General features: G+C 54.3%; 2 protein-coding genes across 7 annotated transcripts; one reads left to right on the plus strand and one right to left on the minus strand.

Annotated features, from left to right (window-relative positions):
* Positions 1 to 30: 30 nt before the first annotated feature.
* Positions 31 to 17503, plus strand: SARS2 (seryl-tRNA synthetase 2, mitochondrial). 5 transcript variants are annotated; one of them, XM_064381332.1, is made up of 17 exons: positions 31 to 1022; positions 1107 to 1250; positions 7364 to 7459; positions 10848 to 10880; positions 11458 to 11598; positions 11679 to 11733; positions 12694 to 12757; positions 12987 to 13092; positions 14032 to 14079; positions 14311 to 14419; positions 14704 to 14749; positions 14835 to 14922; positions 15009 to 15118; positions 16460 to 16553; positions 16645 to 16737; positions 16866 to 16931; positions 17022 to 17503. In XM_064381332.1, exons 2-17 carry the CDS (start codon positions 1146 to 1148, stop codon positions 17163 to 17165), a joined length of 1398 nt encoding a protein of 465 aa, XP_064237402.1. In that variant the 5' UTR covers positions 31 to 1022; positions 1107 to 1145; the 3' UTR covers positions 17166 to 17503. The 5 variants fall into 5 exon arrangements, with proteins under 5 accessions (XP_064237402.1, XP_064237401.1, XP_012291307.2 ...); XM_012435884.3 differs by lacking the exons at positions 31 to 1022; positions 1107 to 1250 and adding exons at positions 3404 to 4656; positions 11045 to 11121 and having other exon boundaries at positions 10851 to 10880; positions 11529 to 11598; XM_064381331.1 differs by having other exon boundaries at positions 31 to 1250.
* Positions 2047 to 4262, minus strand: MRPS12 (mitochondrial ribosomal protein S12). Of its 2 annotated transcripts, XM_064381339.1 has the most exons (3): positions 4128 to 4262; positions 3785 to 3852; positions 2047 to 2737 (listed from the first exon to the last, which is right to left on the minus strand). In XM_064381339.1, the coding sequence occupies exons 2-3, from the start codon at positions 3831 to 3833 to the stop codon at positions 2367 to 2369; spliced, it is 420 nt and encodes a 139-aa protein (XP_064237409.1). In that variant the 5' UTR covers positions 3834 to 3852; positions 4128 to 4262; the 3' UTR covers positions 2047 to 2366. The 2 variants fall into 2 exon arrangements, with proteins under 2 accessions (XP_064237409.1, XP_064237407.1); XM_064381337.1 differs by having other exon boundaries at positions 3785 to 4258.
* Positions 17504 to 17550: the final 47 nt, after the last annotated feature.

A 17550-nucleotide genomic window follows, 5' to 3' on the forward strand; every position in this document is an offset into this window, starting at 1 on the left:
AAGAGAGTAAGACCCTACATCAAAAAAAAAAAAAAAAAAAACAGCCTTGTGGCCAGAAGCCAGAGGATACCCAGAGACAGTAGGGGTTGCATGTAGCTGGTTCTCAGCACACCTTCCATGAACCCGCTTCCTGCTGCTTCAGCGTGGTAGCCGTCATGCTATGTGACGAACCAGGCTGCTCACAGCTTCCTCAGCTTCCCAGGACGGAGGTGTCAGGAAAGAGATGTTTAATTCTTCTGCCTGCAAATTGTCTCCTGCAAGGATCTTGGTAGACTCAGTCATAAAACAAAGGCTAAACCAGGATTTGTAAGAGAGGGGGAAAGCTGCCGATGCAGGGAGCAGAGACCTGCCAGCATGTTTTTGGGGTAACGTCACTGGCAGGGAGCAGAGGTCAGCCGGGGCAGTCTGTCCTTGAGACCAACAGGGTCATCTGCTGTTTGGGGTGGTCTCTGGAATCCCGCCACGGGGCCGTGTGACTGACCATCTCTGTGCAACGTGGCCAGCACTGCCCATCAGCATCTCCTGTTTAGGCCAGGCTGGCGCCTCTCATCAGAATTCCAAAATTCAATCAGAGGCCAAGTCACCCACCCCCACCTCCTGCCCTTGCTTTGAGGGGCAGCTTCCCGCCAGGTAACACTTCCTTTTCTCCACACTCCTGTATAGACTCCTGGAGCAAGGCGTGCCATGAGGAAAAGCTCTCCCGTCCCCCCATCTCCCTTTACTTCTCTATTTCCCAGCTAGGCATGACCAACAAACTAGCTCAATAAAACTGGTGCTAAATACAAGGGGATGGGCGATTTTGATCTGTAATCAATGCACTTGTCCGCCACCAGCTCTGATCCTAAAAGACCATGTGGCCTCATGTTTACAATCAGGAGACCCTCAGGAGGCTGTGTGCCAAGCACCGTGCAGAACTCAGAAGACAGCTATGATGCATCAAACAGCTCTCAGGCAGGCACCGTAGTCAGCACCATTTGGTCGAGGCTCAGAGTGTAAATGGCCTGCCCAAGTTTACCCAACCAGTAAGTAGGGGAGGCGGGGCTTGGATCAGCACTGGGCTCCAGAGCCCAATGATACAGTTTCCACATCTTTTTTTCTTTTTTCAGATAGAGTCTCGTTCTGTCGCCCAGGCTGCAAGTGCATTGATGCAGATCTCAGCTCACTGCAACCTCCACCTCCCAGGTTCAAGCAATTCTCCTGCCTCAGCCTCCCGAGTAGCTGGGATTACAGGCACATGTCACCACACCTGGGTAATTACTGTATTTTTAGTAGAGATGGGGTTTTGCCATGTTGGCCAGGCTGGTCTCAAACTGTTGACCTCAGGTGATCGGCCCACCTCGGCCTTCCAAAGTGTTGGGATTACAGGCAAGCGACTGTATCCCGCCCCCACATCTTAAATCTTTTTTTTATTTTTTATTTTTTTTCACATCTTAAATCTTATATGGCCAAGCACGTGATCATGTGCAGTCAGTATTACCATCAGTGCCATTTTCCAAGGGAGGAAACTGAGGCCCACAGGGGGGACTAACAGCCACGTCTCACAGCAATTACGACAGGGAGCCAGGATTTGAGCCCAGGTGTGTCAGACTGATAATAATATAAAAACAATTCAACTGGCTGGCCATGGTGGCTCACGTGTGTAATCCAGCATTTTGGGAGGCCAAGGTGGAAGGATCGCTGGAGGCCAAGAGTTCAAGACCAGCCTGAATGACAAAGCCAGATTCCCACTCTAAAGAAATGGAAAAATAAGCCAGGTGTGGTGGCACACACCTGTGGTCCCAGATACTCAGGAGGCTGAGGCGGGAGAATCGATTGAGCCCAGGAGGTCAAGACTGGAGCTTTTTTTTTTTTTTTTAGAGAAAGAACGAGACTTTGTCTAAAAAAATGAAAAAAAATAGCCCTCTGTGTTACGCACTAGAGCATCGAATTTAATCTCTACCAAACCAGAGGAGATACCACCAATGGAGCTATTTTCTGGCGGAGGAAACTGAATGTCAGACATGTCCCTTGCCACAGCCACACGGAAGGCAGATATTCCACAAGGGATTCACTTCAGGAGCGCCAGGATCTGTTTATTAAAACCTCTTCCCAGCAGAGGGCAGTACAGTGTCTTGTCCCAGCAGAAAAGGCCCCTCAGGCCACCCCTCTAAACACAGGAGCCAAGTGTATGCACACAGGGGCACCCTTTGCACCCCCCAGACTCCTATGGTTTAATAGTGGTCCTGATGGAAGAGGCAGAGCCAGGCTTTGAATCCAAGATTGGCTGCCTCCAGAGGCGCAAGAGCCAGCATCCGGGGACCCTGCTGCAGCCCGGAGTGGAAGGTTCATGTTCTGCAGGGGTGCCCAGCCCACTGGGCCCCCAGCGGTCACTTCTTCTTCTGCACGTGGCCACAGTCATACTTGCCACGCACAACGGTGAGCTTGACGCCTGGCAGGTCCTGGGTGCGGCCGCCCTGCACGAGGACAATGTGGTGCTCCTGCAGGGTGTGGCCCTCCCCGGGGATGAAGCAGACGGCCTCGCGGCCCGTGCTGAGCCGCACGCGGCAGCACTTGCGATTGGCAGAGTTGGGCTTCTTGGGCTTGCGGGTGAACGTGCGCAGGACCACGCCCTTCAGCTGCGGCCGGCCTTCCGTGGGGCCCAGCTTCCGAGGCGGCCGCTTGGGAGGCCCCAGGCGGTGCATCTGGTTCAGGGTAGCCATGGAGCAGGTGGCCCAGAGCCGGGGAACTAGGGCTAGGCCTGGAGAGGGCCGAAAGGGGTTATCATCCCAGAGAACAGATCTTAGTGTAGTGGCAACTCAATTTTGGTGTTCTAGGCACTGTTTCATGCACTTTACAAGGATGCATTTATTCATGTCTAGCGGTATTTACAGATCAAAGTAATACTAGCTAAAATTTATTGAGCAACCCACCACGCGTTAGCTTCTCTTTTAGGCATTTTACATGAATTAACTCATTTTATTCTTCAAGGAACCTTTTTGAGACAGAGTCTAGCTCTGTTACCCAGGCTGGAGTGAAATGGCGTGATCTTGGCTCACTGCAACCTCTGCCTCCTGGGTTCAAGCAATTCTCCTGTCTCTGCCTCCGGAGTAGCTGGGACTATAGGTGCCCGCCACCACACTCGGCTAATGTTTGTAATTTTAGTAGAGACCGGGTTTCACCGTGTTAGTCAAACTCTTGACCTCAGGTGATCCACCCACCTCAGCCTCCCAAAGTGCTGGGATTACAGGTGTGAGCCACCGTGCCCGGCCAGGAAGCATTACTTTTAATGCTGTTTAAAATAATAATAGGCTCAGTGGGTCACGCATGTAATCCTAGCGCTTTGAGAGGCTGTGGAGGGATCACTTGAGCTCAGGAGTTAAGAACAGACTGGGCAACATAGGGAGACCTCTGTCTCTACAAAAAAAAAAAAAAAAAAAAATCAAAAAATTAGCTGGTTATGGTTCTGCAGGCCTGTGGTCCCAGCTACTTGGGAGGCTGAGACAGGAGGATCACTTGAGGCCAGGAGGTCGAGATTGCAGTGAGCTGTGATCACACCACTGCACTCCAGCCTGGGCGACACAGGGAGAGCTTAAATAATAAAATTGACGCAAACCCCGCTTGACACGCAGTAGCCCTCCATGCAGCTGCTTCCAACCTCTTGCTCTAGCAGCCCTTGTTCCGCCAAACCCCACCATGTTTTTCCATCCCCGGGTTCCCTCGGGGCTCCGGCGGAGGCACACAATAACCCAGAGCGAATAACCCTCATTCTCTAGCCTCGTCCCTGAAGCCCGAGTCCCCCACTTACCACAAGTTAGGGACGTGTTGAGGCCACGGAGAAGGCCAGACCAGGACATCCTGCCGCCTGGGCCGTCCCTGTGGTAAGGGATAAGAGACTCAGAAAGGAGGGAAAAATGGCCGCTCCCCAAATGGTCCCCGATCCGCTCTCAGGACCTTCTGGGTTAAATCAAAGGAAGCCCCTCTTTAGGGCTAACCACAACCCCTCATGCTGCTAACAGAAAGTCCCTCCGTAAATTTAGCCTCGCTCTGAGTGGTCTCCGAGGACCAGCCACTCTCGCCTGCACACAAGAGGAAGTGGGAAACTAGGGAGAGAGCCTGGTAGATTTGGCGGACCCCAGGATTCCACCAACCTCAAGGACTCCAGCGGTGAGGTCGCGGACACGTGAAACCTGCCTCTAGCCTCTTCCGGGCGCTATCCGTGCAGGGATTGGCTGGTTCCGCCTTCGCGTCACCGAAGAGGCGGGACGCAGACGACGACTGGGCGACGACCGACTCTATCTCGGTCAACTTTCCTCAGGATATCATTGGCTCGTCCCGAACAGGAGTGCTGCTTTACAATTGGTCTAAACGCGGAGTAGGCGGGACGAAGTGCCGCCCTGTGCCTGGTCCAAGATGGCTGCGTCCATGGCGCGGCGCTTGTGGCCTTTGTTGACTCGTCGGGGGCTCCGACCCCGGGAAGGCTGCGTCTCCAACCACAGTCCAAGAAGAAGTTTCGCTACAGAGAAACGAAACCGTAACCTCTTGTACGAGCATGCGCGCGAGGGCTACAGCGAACTCCCTCAGCTGGACATAGAGCTGCTCTGCGCATGCCCAGAAGAGGCCGCACGCGCCCTGGAGATTCGCAAGGGGGTGCTGCGCTCGGCGGACCTGCCCGCGATCGTGAGTGCGCCTGCGCCGGCTTGCGGGAATGGGTGGTTTGCTTTATGGAAGAATTAGGTTTGCAAGATGCGCTCCAGCAGGGGGCGAACTTGTTGCAGGAGTTTTAGTTCCTTCCCAAGTTGAGCCAACGTCTTGTGCATGGCACCCCTTATGTGCCAGTTGTCCAATGAGTGCTGAGGCCTTACTAGGTGCCAAAAATGCCTACTGTGTCCTAGATACCCGTTATGTGCCTGTTTCATACTGCTCGCTGGGTACCTACTGTCCTCTAGGAACTTGCTATGTGACATTGTCCTCCGTTCTCCAATCTCATGCCAGCCTTACCCTAAGACCACAAAGGAAGGCCGGGCGCGGTGTCTCACGCCTGTAATCCCAGCACTTTGGGAAGCCAAGGCGGGCGGATCACGAAGTCAGGAGTTTGAGACCAGCCTGGCCAACATAGTGAAGCCCCGTCTCTATTAAAAATACAACAAATTAGCTGGGCGTAGTGGCAGGCACCTGTAATCCCAGCTACTCAGGAGGCTGAAGCAGGAGAATCGCTTGAACCCGGGGGTAGAGGTTGCAGTGAGCCGAGATCACGCCATTGCACTCCAGCCCTGGCAACAGTGAGAGACTCCATCTCAAAACACACACTCACACACAGGAAAACGGGGAGCCAGGTGTGAATCGGACGGGGTCGGGGCTGGGATGTGTTGGAGCGCTTGCCTTTGGAGAGAGATTTAGGGAGAGTTCTGCACCTCCCCCACACGTAGCCGGCAGTTAAATAGGGTTATTTAATGAATGAATGAATCCATTAATGAATGGTTCTATTAAATTGATATTTAAGGTGCAACTATATGTTCCAGTGTTCCAGATGCTGCAAATGTGCGGTGAATAATAATACAATTGCTAGCACTTATGAAAGGGAATTAGAGGCCAGGCGTGGTGGCACACGCCTGTAATCCCAGCACTTTGGGAGGCTGAGGCAGGCGAATCACGAGGTCAAGAGATGGAGACCATCCTGCCCAATATGGTGAAACCTTGTCTCTACTAAAAATACAAAAAAAAAAAAAAAAAAAAAAAATAGCTGAGTGTAGTGCATGTAATTCCAGCTAGTCAGGAGGCTGAGGCAGGAGGATCACTTGAACCAGGGAGTAGGAGGTTGCAGTGAGCCGAGATTGCACCACTGCACTCCAGCCTGGCAACAGAGCAAGACTCCCTCTAAAAAAAAAAAAAAAAAAAAAAAAAGGGAGGGGGATTAGAACCGGGTTCACCGTATCTCTATGGTGAGGTGTTAGGGATGGTGGGGTCCCACGTTTTCCCAGTCCTCTCTTGGACTCCCGTACTGGCCTGTTTGAAGTGCTTTATACACTTTAACTTCGTTTAATTTTCACAATAACCCTATGAAGTAGTTGCCATTATTTCCCCTATTTTATCAGAGGGAAAACTAAGGCCCCGAGAAGCTAATTCACTTGCTCTAGGTCATGCAACTGGGAAGTGGCAGAGTGGGAATTTTTTTTTTTTTTGAGACAGAGTCTCCCTCTGTCACCAGGCCCCAGGCTGGAGTGCAGTGGCACAATCTTGGCTCACTGTAACCTCCACCTCCCAGGTTCAAGCAATCCGCCTGCCTCAGCCTCCCGAGTAGCTGGGACTACAGGCTCATGCCACCATGCCCAGCTAATTTTTGTATTTTTAGTAGAGACAGGGTTTCACCATGTTGGCCAGGATGGTCTCGATCTCTTGACCTCGTGATCCCCCTGCTTTGGCCTCCCAAAGCGCTGGGATTATAGGCTTGAGCCACCGCGCCCGGCCAGAGTGGGAATTTTTACCTGTGCTTCCTGGCTTCAGAATCCACTTTTTTTTTTTTTTTTTTTTTTTTAAGAGACAGGGTCTTGTTCTGTCACCCAGGATGGAGCACAGTGGTACAGTTATAGCTCACTGCAACTTTGAACTCCTGGGCTCAAGCAGTCCTCCCACCTCAGCCTCCCATGTAGCTGAGACTACAGGCAGATACCACCACACCCAGCTAAACTTTTGTATTTTTTGTAGAGACAGGAACATGCTATGTTGCCCAGGCTGGTCTTGAACTCCTGTGCCCAAGTGATCCTCCCGCCTTAGCCTCCCAAAATTCTGAGATTACAGGCGTGAGCCACCACACCCAGACTCCACAGTCTTAACTACCCCCTGCGCCCTCTCATGACTTGAGTTTACAGTTTAGTAAAAGACACATATTTTTTATTTTTGAGATGCAGTTTTGTTCTTGGCCCCCAGGCTCCAGCAGTGGTGAGATCACGGCTCACTGCGCCCTTCATTCGCCTCCCAGCTTTGAACGATTCCCCGCCTCAGCCTCCCGAGTAGCTGGGATTACAGGCACGTGCCACACACCCACCTAATTTTTCTGTTTTTAGTAGAAATGGGGTTTCACCATGTTGGCCAGGCTGGTCTCCAACTCCTGACCTCAAGTGATCTGCCCACGTCAGCCTCCCAAAGTGCTAGGAGTACAGGTGTGAGCCACTACGCTCAGCCAGTGTGTCTTAATTCTGGGCAGCTGTGTGGCCAGCTGAACCTCAGGGCGTTCCAGTACTGAAGGTGGGGAGGAGGGGAAGATGGCCTCTGAGGGCTAGGTGGGGATCTCTGCCTCACCCCGCCGCAGGTCCAGGTGTCCAGTGGGCTCCAGAGAGAAGGGCAGGATCACTGACTGCTCACCTCCTTCCCTCTTATGTCCACCCAGATCTCGACATGGCAGGAGCTGAGGCAGCTGCGGGAGCAGATCCAGAGCCTGGAGGAAGAGAAGGCAGCCGTGACGAAGGCAGTGCAGGCCCTGCTGGTGAGCGTGGGGCCCTGAGTGGGTGGGGAGTGGCTGCGAGCGTGTCTCTGGACACAGGTAACAGGAAACTGAATTTAAAAAGCTTGAACAGGCTGGCACAGTGGCTCACACCTGTAATCCCAACTACTCGGGAGGCCTAGGTTGGAGGATCACCTGAGGTCAGGTGTTCGAGACCAGTCTGGGCAACATAGTGAAACCCCACCTCTACTAAAAATACAAAAATGAGCTGGCATGGTGGCAGGCACCTGTAATCCCAGCTACTTGGGAGGCTGAAACAGGAGAATGGCTTGAACCCAGGAGGTGGAGGTTGCAGTGAGCCGAGATCACGCCATTGCACTCCAGCCTGGGCAACAGAGTCAGACTCCATCTATAAATAAATGAATAAATATATAAAAATAGCGTGAACAACGTGGACATGCATTTCCTCACATAGCACACTGTGCAGGACCCTGGCATCCCTAGGGTTGATTGATCAGTGGCTCTTCCAACATCCCCAGCCCAGGCCCTTTTCTTTTCTCTGCACCAGCAACGTCATTGCACTGATCTTTCCTCAGTTTCCCCATCAGGGTTTCCAGATGGCTACTGTAGTCCAGCGTCTCCTCACATGACTGTGCCAGTGGAGGGAGGAGACAGGGACTTCTCTGGCTTGAGTTCCTTCTCCAGGAGCAAGGACACCTTTCCTGAAGCATCCAACAGAGTCCCCTCGTGTCCCCTGGGCCCAGAGCCCCACCCCACTGCAGTTGTTCAGGCAGCCAGCATAGGCTGATTGGAGACTAGCCTCAGGTGGGGCCCATGTCCCCTGAACTGCAGCTGCCAGGGAAGGGTGAACTGAGTCAGAGTTCTGTGGGGAAGGAGAAAGAAGGGATTTTTTTTTTTTTTTTTTTTTTGAGATGGAGTTTTGCTCTTTTTGCCCAGGCTAGAGTACAACAGCACAATCTCAGCTCACTGCAACCTCCATCTCCTGAATTCAAGCAGTTCTCCTGCCTCACCCTCCCAAGTAGCTGGGATTGCAGGTGTGCCCCACCATGCCTGGCTAATTTTGTAATTTTAGTAGAGACAGGTTTCTCCATGTTGGCCAGGCTGGTCTCGAACTCCCGACCTCAGGTGATCCACCTGCCTTGGCCTCTCAGCCAGGATCTTTATTTTATTTTATTTTTATTTATTTTTTTTGAGACAGAGTCTCACTCTGTCACTCAGGCCAGAGTGCAGTGGCTTGCTACACCCTCTGCCTCCCAAGTTCAACTGATTCTCCTGCCTCACCCTCTCAAGTAGCTGGGATTACAGAGATGCGCTACCATGCCTGGCTAATTTTGCATTTTTAGTAGAGACAGGGTTTCACCATGTGGGCCAGGCTGGTCTCGAACTCATGACCCCAGGTGATCCACCTGCCTTGACCTCCCAAAGTGCTGGGATTCCAGGCCACTGTGCCTGGCCTGGAAGGAAGGATCTTGGGTTAGACAACCTAAAGCGTCTGCAACAGAGGGCTTAAAAACAATCATGAAAAAAGCAGACCTTATGTAGAAATCGCTGTGCACCATGCCAGGTGCTTTCCATACTTAATCCTCACAACAACCTCTGACACGGGAACCATATAAACCCAGTTTTATAGCTGGGAAAAAGTGAGGCCCTAAAAGACATTAAAATAGGCCTAAGTGGCCAGGTATGGGGGCATGCGCCTGCAGTCCCAGCTACTCTGGAGGCCAAGGCAGGAAGATCACTTGAGTCCGAGAGTTTGAGGCTGCAGTCAGCCTCAAACTGTGTGATCACACCATCACACTCCAGCCTGGGCAATAGAGCAAGACCCTGTCGCAAAGAAAAAACAACCCAAAAATTACCTAAGTGTCACAGCCAGGAAATGGGAGAGGCAGGGTTTGCACCCAGGCGGTTGGTTTTCACCACTGTTTGGAGGCCTCTCCCACCAAGAATCACATCTCCCAGCACCTGCTGAGTGGCAAGCCTCAGGCTGTGTGCATCACCGACAGCCCACGAAAGCAATGCGATGGGTCGTCTAATGTCTTTTGAGTGCTAACTCATCTTTTCAGGGAAGCTGCACAACAGCCCTGCCAGGGGGTCCTGTTACCATCCCACTTCACAGATGGTGATACTGAGGCTCAGGGGGGGCAGAGGTTTGCCCAAGGGCTCGCAGCAGGTAGGTGCCCAATATTCAGAGCCAGGCTGTCCAATCCCCTCAGCTGCTTAGGATCATGGAAGGTTCAGAATGTCGAGGGCCCTTGGTTGCAGGCCCTCAAATGCCTCTCCAAGCCCCCATTTTCACATCTACAGAGAGTATATTAGTCTATTTTCTTTCTTTTTGAGACAGTCTTGCTCTGTTGCCCAGACTGGAGTACAGTGGCACAATCTTGGCTCACTGTAACCTCCGCCTCCCAGGTTCAAGTGATTCTTCTGCCTCAGCCTCCCGAGTAGCTGGGATTACAGACATAGGCCACTACACCCGGCTAATTTCTTTTTTTCTTTTTTTTTGAGATGGAGTTTTGTTCTTGTTGCCCAGGCTGGAGTGCAATGGCGCAATCTCAGCTCACCGCAACCTCTGCCTCTCAGGTTCAAGTGATTCTCCTGCCTCAGCCTCCCAAGTAGCTGGGATTACAGGCATGCGCCACCACACCTGGCTAATTTTGTATTTTTAGTAGAGCCTAGATTTCTCCATGTTGGTCAGGCTGTTCTCAAACTCCAGATCTTAGGTGATCTGCCTGCCTCAGCCTCCCAGAGTGCTGGGATTACAGTTGTGAGCCACCGCCCCCAGCCCCATTTTCACACTGCTATAAAGAATACCTAGAAGTGGGTAATTTACAAAGAAAAGAGGTTTAATGGACTGACAGTTTCACGTGGCTGGGAGTCCTCTGGAAACTTACGATCATGGCAGAAGGGGAAGGGGAAGCAAGGCACTTTCCCTTCCACATGGCGGCCAGAGAGAGCTAGTGGGAGTAACTGCCAAACACTTTTAAATCATCGATCTTGTGAGAACTCACTCTTACGAGAACAGCATGGGGGAAACCACCCCTAGGATCCAATCACCTCCCACCAAGTCCCTTCCTCAACAGGTGGAATTACAATTTGAGATAAGATTTGGGTGGGGACACAGCGAAACCATGTCACAGGGTTTGCATGAATGCCGGCCTCCTAGAGTGGATTGTGAAGAACTCAGGTCATGGAGAGCTCTATACACGGAGCCTGGCGTGGAGGCAGCACAGCTGTATCTGAGATTACTGTTAATTAGCTTGTCTCTGTAGCGTCACCAATAGAGAAACCGAGGCACTGACAGAGCAGGAGACTAGGATCCTCTGGCCTTGTTTGACCTTTCACCCTTCCTTTTTCCTCCTCCACACCCTCAACTTCATCAGCCTAATCACCCACCCTGTCTCTTTCCTAGCAGGCAAACCAGGACCGTGGTGAAGTGCAGCAGGTACTGTGGGGAGCTGATGTCCTGTCCGGGGTCGGGGGTGGGCAGGGAGGATACTCTGCCAGTCACCATTCCACTGTTGTAAGTAACAGAAAACAACTCAAACAGGTTTAAGGGGGGAAAAAAACATAGGCTGTATTGATACATGAAACTAAAACTGGCTTCAGGTGCGGCTGGATCCAGGCACTGGCTCCATATTTGGTCCTGCGTTTCTCGCATTCCCAGGCCGTCTTTCTCCCCTTGTGTAAGTGGGAGGCAAAGTGAAGCACACTTTCCTGATAGCTCCAGTTAAAGTCCTGGGGCTGATTCTCATGAGTTCAGCTGGCATCTGGTGCCTATCTCTGAGCCAGTCATTGTGGCCAAGGCAGTAGAACGTTCCAGTTGGCCAGGCCTGATTCTTTGTCCCCCACGAATCTGCCGTGGGGTGGTGAGGGAAGTTCTTGCAAAGACATTCAGGATGCTGGGCCCAAGAAGAGGCATGAATGTCCACCACAGGGGCTCTGCCAGTCAGGATCAAGGTCACACTGGTTGAAGGAGTCCTGACCCTCTCCCGGGCTGAGCCCACCCATGCTGTCCCCAGGACCCCCAGTACCAGAGTCTGCGGGCACGCGGCCGGGAGATCCGTAAGGAGCTTGTTCTCCTGTATCCCAGGGAGGCCCAGCTTGAGGAGGAGTTCTACCTGCAGGCGCTGAGGCTGCCCAACCAGACCCACCCAGACGTGGTGAGCACCAGGCCGGGTGGCAGGGAGGCCAGGGTCCCACTCAGGGCCACCTTCCCGTGACTGCTGCTGTCTCCCTGCAGCCCGTCGGGGATGAGAGCCAGGCTCGAGTGCTCCACGTGATCGGAGACAAGCCAGGTGGGCCACACCCCAGGCCTGGGAGCTGTCGAGCCTTCGGGTGTGGGAGGTCTGGAGTCTGGGCGTGGGGCCCCCACAGTCTGGGAACGTGGCTGGAGCCTGGAGGACTCCTGGTATTACAGGAGATGTCTCCAGCTTCCTGCCTTGACCAGGCTTGAGCTGTCCCTGAGAGGTGGTCCTTGGGTTTTCATTCTTTCTCCCTCACCATTGGGCAGACCCACCCTGTGTTGTGGGTGTGTATCGTGTGTGTGTGTATTGTGTGTCATGTGTGTATCTGTGTGTCTTTGGTATCTGTGTGTGTATCTGTGTGTCTGTGTGTATCTGTCTTTCTGTGTGTGTGTCTGTGTATATCTGTGTGTCTCTGTGTATCTGTGTGTGTGTCTGTCTCTGTATATTTGTGTGTGTCTGTGTGTGTGTGTCTTTGTGTATCTATGTGTCTATGTGTATGATTGTGTCTATCTGTGTGGGTGTATCTGTGTCTGTGTGTATATGTGTGTGTATGTCTGTGTATCTGTGTATGTGACTATATCTGTGTATCTGTTTATCTGTGTGTGTGTCTGTATCTGTGTGTCTGTGTGTGTGTCTGTCTCTGTCTCTCTCTGACCCCCTTGCTTTGGTCCCTGTCTCCAGGGCTTTTCCTCCCGGCCTCTATGTGTCCTCTCTGATTCTCCTCCTCCCTTCCTCCTCCGGCCTCTCTCCTGTTTCTAACTGTGCCTTCCCCGCCCCGCCCCTCTTACTCCCCTCTGCCTCCCTCTCATTTCCTCTCCCTGTCTCTGCTCTTCTCTCCCTCCCCCCCTTCGCTCACTCCCTCTCCCTCTCTTTCTGTGCCTCTCCCTTCTCTCTTCCTGCCCCTCCTTTCCTTCCTCTCACCGTCCCTCCTCCCTCCTGTCTCTGGAAGCCTCTATCTCAGCCTCGTCCCTCTCTGCCCCCCTTACACCGGTGCTTTTCACCCACATCTAGCTTTCTCCTTCCAACCCCGGGGCCACCTGGAAATCGGCGAGAAACTCGATATCATCCGTCAGAAGTGAGCCCCTCTCCCGGCTCCTAGCACCCCGTCCCAGCCGCCGGCACCCCGACAGCTGGTGGCCGCTCCTGCCCCTTTGGCTTCAGCGTGAGATGTGGAAATGCCATGAATCTTTGATGCCCCAGCCCCACCCAGCAGCTGGGCTTCTTCCCCCGGGTGTTTGCGTCCCCACGTTCCCTGCCAGCCTGGCCCATGTGCACACCCACCTGTCTCTCTGTCTGTCTCCCAGGCGCCTGTCCCACGTGTCTGGCCACCGTTCCTATTACCTGCGAGGGGCTGGGGCCCTCCTGCAGCACGGCCTGGTCAACTTCACACTCAACAAGCTTCTCCGCCGGGTATGGGCCAAGATAGGAGGGCTGCCTGGAGGGGGTGGCATCGAAGCTGAGCTCAGAGGGCTATGGGGTCATTGCTCTGCCCTAGTCACTGCTCTCAGAGCTTCACGTGTATCATTGACACATTTAGTCCTTGCGACAACTTCATGAAGTGGGTGCTGTCATCATCCCCACTTTAGAGGTTGAGGTCCAGAGGGGAAGGTACCTAGCCCATGGTCCCATAGCCAGTCTGGAGCTGGGCCTCGAGCCTGTGCTTGTAACCACGGCACCTCACTGCCTGCTTGTGGTATAAAGGGGCATCTGGGAATCATAGCACCCATTGAAACATGGCAGGGGCTGGTTGCATGGAGCATTGGTCATGGTGAGGGACTCGGACATTTCCAGAGGGTACTAGGGAGCCATGGGAGGCTTTTAAGCAGGTGAGCGTGTGGCCAGATCTGTACTTTTTATTTTATTTTTTTTTTTGAGACAGAGTCTCGCTCTGTCACTCAGGCTGGAGTACAGGGCCACAGTCTTGGCTCACTGCAACCTCGACCTCTTGGGTTCCAGCGATTCTCCTGCCTCAGCCTCCCAAGTAGCTGGGATTACAGGCACGTGCCACCATGCCAGCTAATTTTTTTGTCTTTTTGATGGAGTCTCGCTCTGTCATCCAGTGGCATGATCTCCATCCTGGCTAATTGTTGTATTTTTAGTAGAGATGGGGTTTTGCCATGTTAGCCAGGCTGGTCTCAAACTCCTGGCCTCAAGTGATCTGCCCGACTTGGCCTCCCAAAGTGCTGGGATTACAGCTGTGAGCCACTGCGCCTGCCCCTGCCTCAGTCTCATCTGAGGAGGAAGGGCTTTGGAAGCCGCTGGCTCACTCTGCAGCACCCCTTCTCTGGGGCTGAGCTTGGCGTCTGGTGGGGGTGCCAGCTTTGCTCACTCAACCTCTCTCTTGAACAGGGCTTCACCCCCATGACGGTGCCAGACCTTCTCCGAGGAGCAGTGTTTGTGAGTGAGGCCGCCCCGCTCCCCTCGGCCACCTGGGTGTCAGGTCCTGTTGCGGGTGCCTGAGGCAGGGAGACCTGAGGAGACCTCCCTGGGGCTGAGTTGAGGGGGCCAGACCATACCAGGAAGGCCAGGGTGACTCCAGATGTGTCCAGGGGAGGAGCTGGGGTTGTGACTGTAAAACGGCAGAGATTGGGCTTACCCTGACCCCTGTGGCCTGGCCTCCTCCCCCAGGAAGGCTGTGGGATGACACCAAATGCCAACCCATCCCAAATTTACAACATTGACCCCTCCCGCTTCGAAGATCTCAACCTGGCTGGAACAGCGGAGGTGGGGCTTGCAGGTGAGCACCTGTGTGGGCGCTGGGGGAGGAGTGGGAGTGATGTGGGAGGACAACTGGGAGCATCGAGGGGCGGCTGGGGGTGGCTGCCTGCCCAGAGCAGCTCAGCAGCCCCACGGCCAACATGTATGGTTGTGTAGGTTTACTGCACAACTGTACAGTGACAATCCAGCCCCATGCCTTGACCTGGGGTTTCATCCACCAGAGGGAGTGCCTCTTATTCTCACAAAGGCTTCCTCGGGGCACTGGCAGCCCTGGCTCACCCTGTGGTCCCCTTCTCCTCCCAGGCTACTTCATGGACCACAGCGTGGCCTTCAGGGACCTGCCAGTCAGGTGACACCTGGTTTCCTCAGACCTTGACCCTACCTGTGACATTCGCTCTGCCCTCCTTGACCCGGCCTCCCCTGCTCTCTGCCAGGATGGTTTGTTCCAGCACCTGCTACCGGGCAGAGACAAACACGGGAAAGGACCCCCGGGGGCTGTATCGAGTCCACCACTTCACCAAGGCTGGTGTCACCGGGACTAAGCGGGGCTGGGGTGGGGGTCACCCCAACAGCTGAGAGCCTCCTGACTCCCTTTCCCTCTGTCCCAGGTGGAGATGTTTGGGGTGACAGGCCCCGGGCTGGAGCAGAGCTCACAGCTGCTGGAGGAGTTCCTGTCCCTTCAGATGGAGATCTTGACAGAGCTGGGTTTGCACTTCCGGTGTGGAGAGGGGCTGGGGGCCCCGGGATGGCCGGGGTGGGGTAGGGAGGGACGAGGGGCTGGCTAGCTGCTGCTTGGTCTCGAACCACCTCTCCAGCCCCCTCGTTGCCCCCATTTTCTTGTATAAGGATTACAGGGGCATAAACAGGATTCCGGTTTGTGTGCCCGTGAGCCTGTGGTCTGTCTTGGGATTAACAGAAGCAAGAGTAGCATGGGGCGCCCCAGGGTGGAGACCCAGGCCCCTTTCCTCCTGCTGCCCGCCCCCACCCCCTGGGCCGATGCCTCATCTGTCTTAACTGTGCAGCTTTTTCACCACCCACTGGGCCACTGGGAAGCAGGGGTTGGGAAGGGGAGAAGCCAGAGGTTGCAAGCCCCACTTAACTCTCACCCTGTCAGGCACACGCAGCTTTCAGGAGAGGCTGAAAAATATGGGCTTCTTTTCCGGGTGACCCATTGTAAAAAAACTGGAAATGTAGGCTGGGCGTGGCGGCTCATTCCCGTAATCCCAGCACTTTGGGAGGTCGAGGCAGTGGATCACCTGAGGTCAGGAGTTCAAGACCAGCCTGACCAACATGGAGAAACCTCGTCTCTACTAAAAATACAAAATTAGCCAGGAGTGGTGGCACATACCTGTAATCTTAGCTACTTGGGAGGCTGAGGCAGGAGAATCATTTGAACCCAGGAGGCGGAGGTGGCAGTGAGCCGAGATCATGCCATTGCACTCACTCCAGCCTGGGCAATAAGAGTAAAACTCCATCTCAAAAAAAAAAATCACTGGGAGTATAGGCCGGGCGTGGTGTCTCATGCCTGTAATCTCAGCATGTTGGAGGTCATGGCAGCCTGGGTAACATAGCGAGAGCTCATCTTTACAAAATTTTTAAAAATTAGCCTGGTATGGTGGCACACACCTGTAGTCCCAGCTACTCAGGAGGCTGAGGCAAGAGAATCACTTGAACCTGGGAGGCGAAGGTTGCAGTGAGCCAAGATTGAGGGTGCTGTTATAGAATGCTCGGATGTGCGAATGGCCGCTGTGAACAACCAGTAGACCCTGCCACGTGCCTTTCCTCCCCCATCACCCTCTTTCGTGCCTCCTGTTCTGTACACCACCTTCTCTGTCGCAACCCCTGGCCTCACGACTCTCCTTTGCCCTATCATCTCCTCCTTTTTATATATTTTTTTGTTTTTTGAATAGATGAGGTCTCCCTATGTTGCCCAGGCTGGTCTCGAACTCCTGGGCCTTTTCCTGCTTTCTGGCTGCCTTCTCTTCCATTGCTTCCATTCCTTCTCCCTGTTCCTCCTCTCACCCGCTGACCTTCACCACGCCTTTGACCTTGGCTGCAGGGTCCTGGACATGCCCACCCAGGAACTGGGCCTCCCCGCCTACCGCAAGTTTGACATTGAGGCCTGGATGCCAGGCCGTGGCCGCTTTGGAGAGGTGAGGCCTGCGCCACTGGACATGCGGGGTGGGAAGGAGGACGGACCTGCCCCCATTCCTGATCTGCTCAGCCCGCCACTCCCCACCCCAGGTCACCAGTGCTTCCAACTGCACGGACTTCCAGAGCCGCCGCCTGCACATCATGTTCCAGACCGAAGCTGGGGAGCTGCAGTTCGCCCACACGGTGAGGCCCGCACAGCCTCCTGCCCTCACCTGCAGCCTCTGTCACCCTAGACCCGCCCACCTGGCCCCCTCCGCGGGCCGGGCTTGGGGTGGGCTGGGCGGCTGGTTCCGAGCACGGCTGTCTCACAGGTGAATGCCACTGCCTGTGCTGTCCCTCGCCTCCTCATCGCACTCCTGGAGAGTAACCAGCAAAAGGTGAGGGGTTGAGGGTCCCACGCAGAGAGGCCGCTCAGCGTGGGGGAGGGTAGGGCATCTGCAACATCCTGAGGCCCGCTCTGTCCCCAGGACGGCTCGGTGCTTGTGCCCCCCGCCCTCCAGCCCTACCTCGGCACTGATCGGATCACGGCCCCCACCCACGTGCCTCTCCAGTACATCGGCCCCAACCAGCCCCGGAAGCCTGGGCTCCCTGGCCAGCCTGCTGCAAGCTGAGAACCCACCCACGGCAGCCCTTGGGGGTGTCACTGCTTCCTGGAGCTCAGGAGATCTCAGACACCTGGGACCTGTGTTCCCGAGCCCATCCTGACATCTGCGATCCTCCTGTCAGCTCCACGCCCGGGACCCTGGACCCCAAGTCCACCTCTCCTCCATCCCTGTGCCTCAGAGTCAGTCACTGACCCTGTTATCATTGACGGTCCCCATGGGAAGCAGAACATCTGGGCTTTACGGTTCTAGGGATGGGAGAAGCAGAGGAAGAGGCCTCCATCCCTCCTTCCTTCTTCCCTTCCACAGTGCTGACCAAAAAGTCCCCAATAAATGGTCAGGATGAAGGCCTCTGTGGATCTGTGAGCGAGGGAGATGGCTGGCTTTCCAGGAG

Source organism: Aotus nancymaae, unplaced genomic scaffold, assembly GCF_030222135.1.
Source record: "Aotus nancymaae isolate 86718 unplaced genomic scaffold, 86718_ANA_hifiasm-v0.15.2.pri h1tg000028l, whole genome shotgun sequence".
In the NCBI taxonomy this organism is placed as follows: domain Eukaryota; kingdom Metazoa; phylum Chordata; class Mammalia; order Primates; family Aotidae; genus Aotus; species Aotus nancymaae.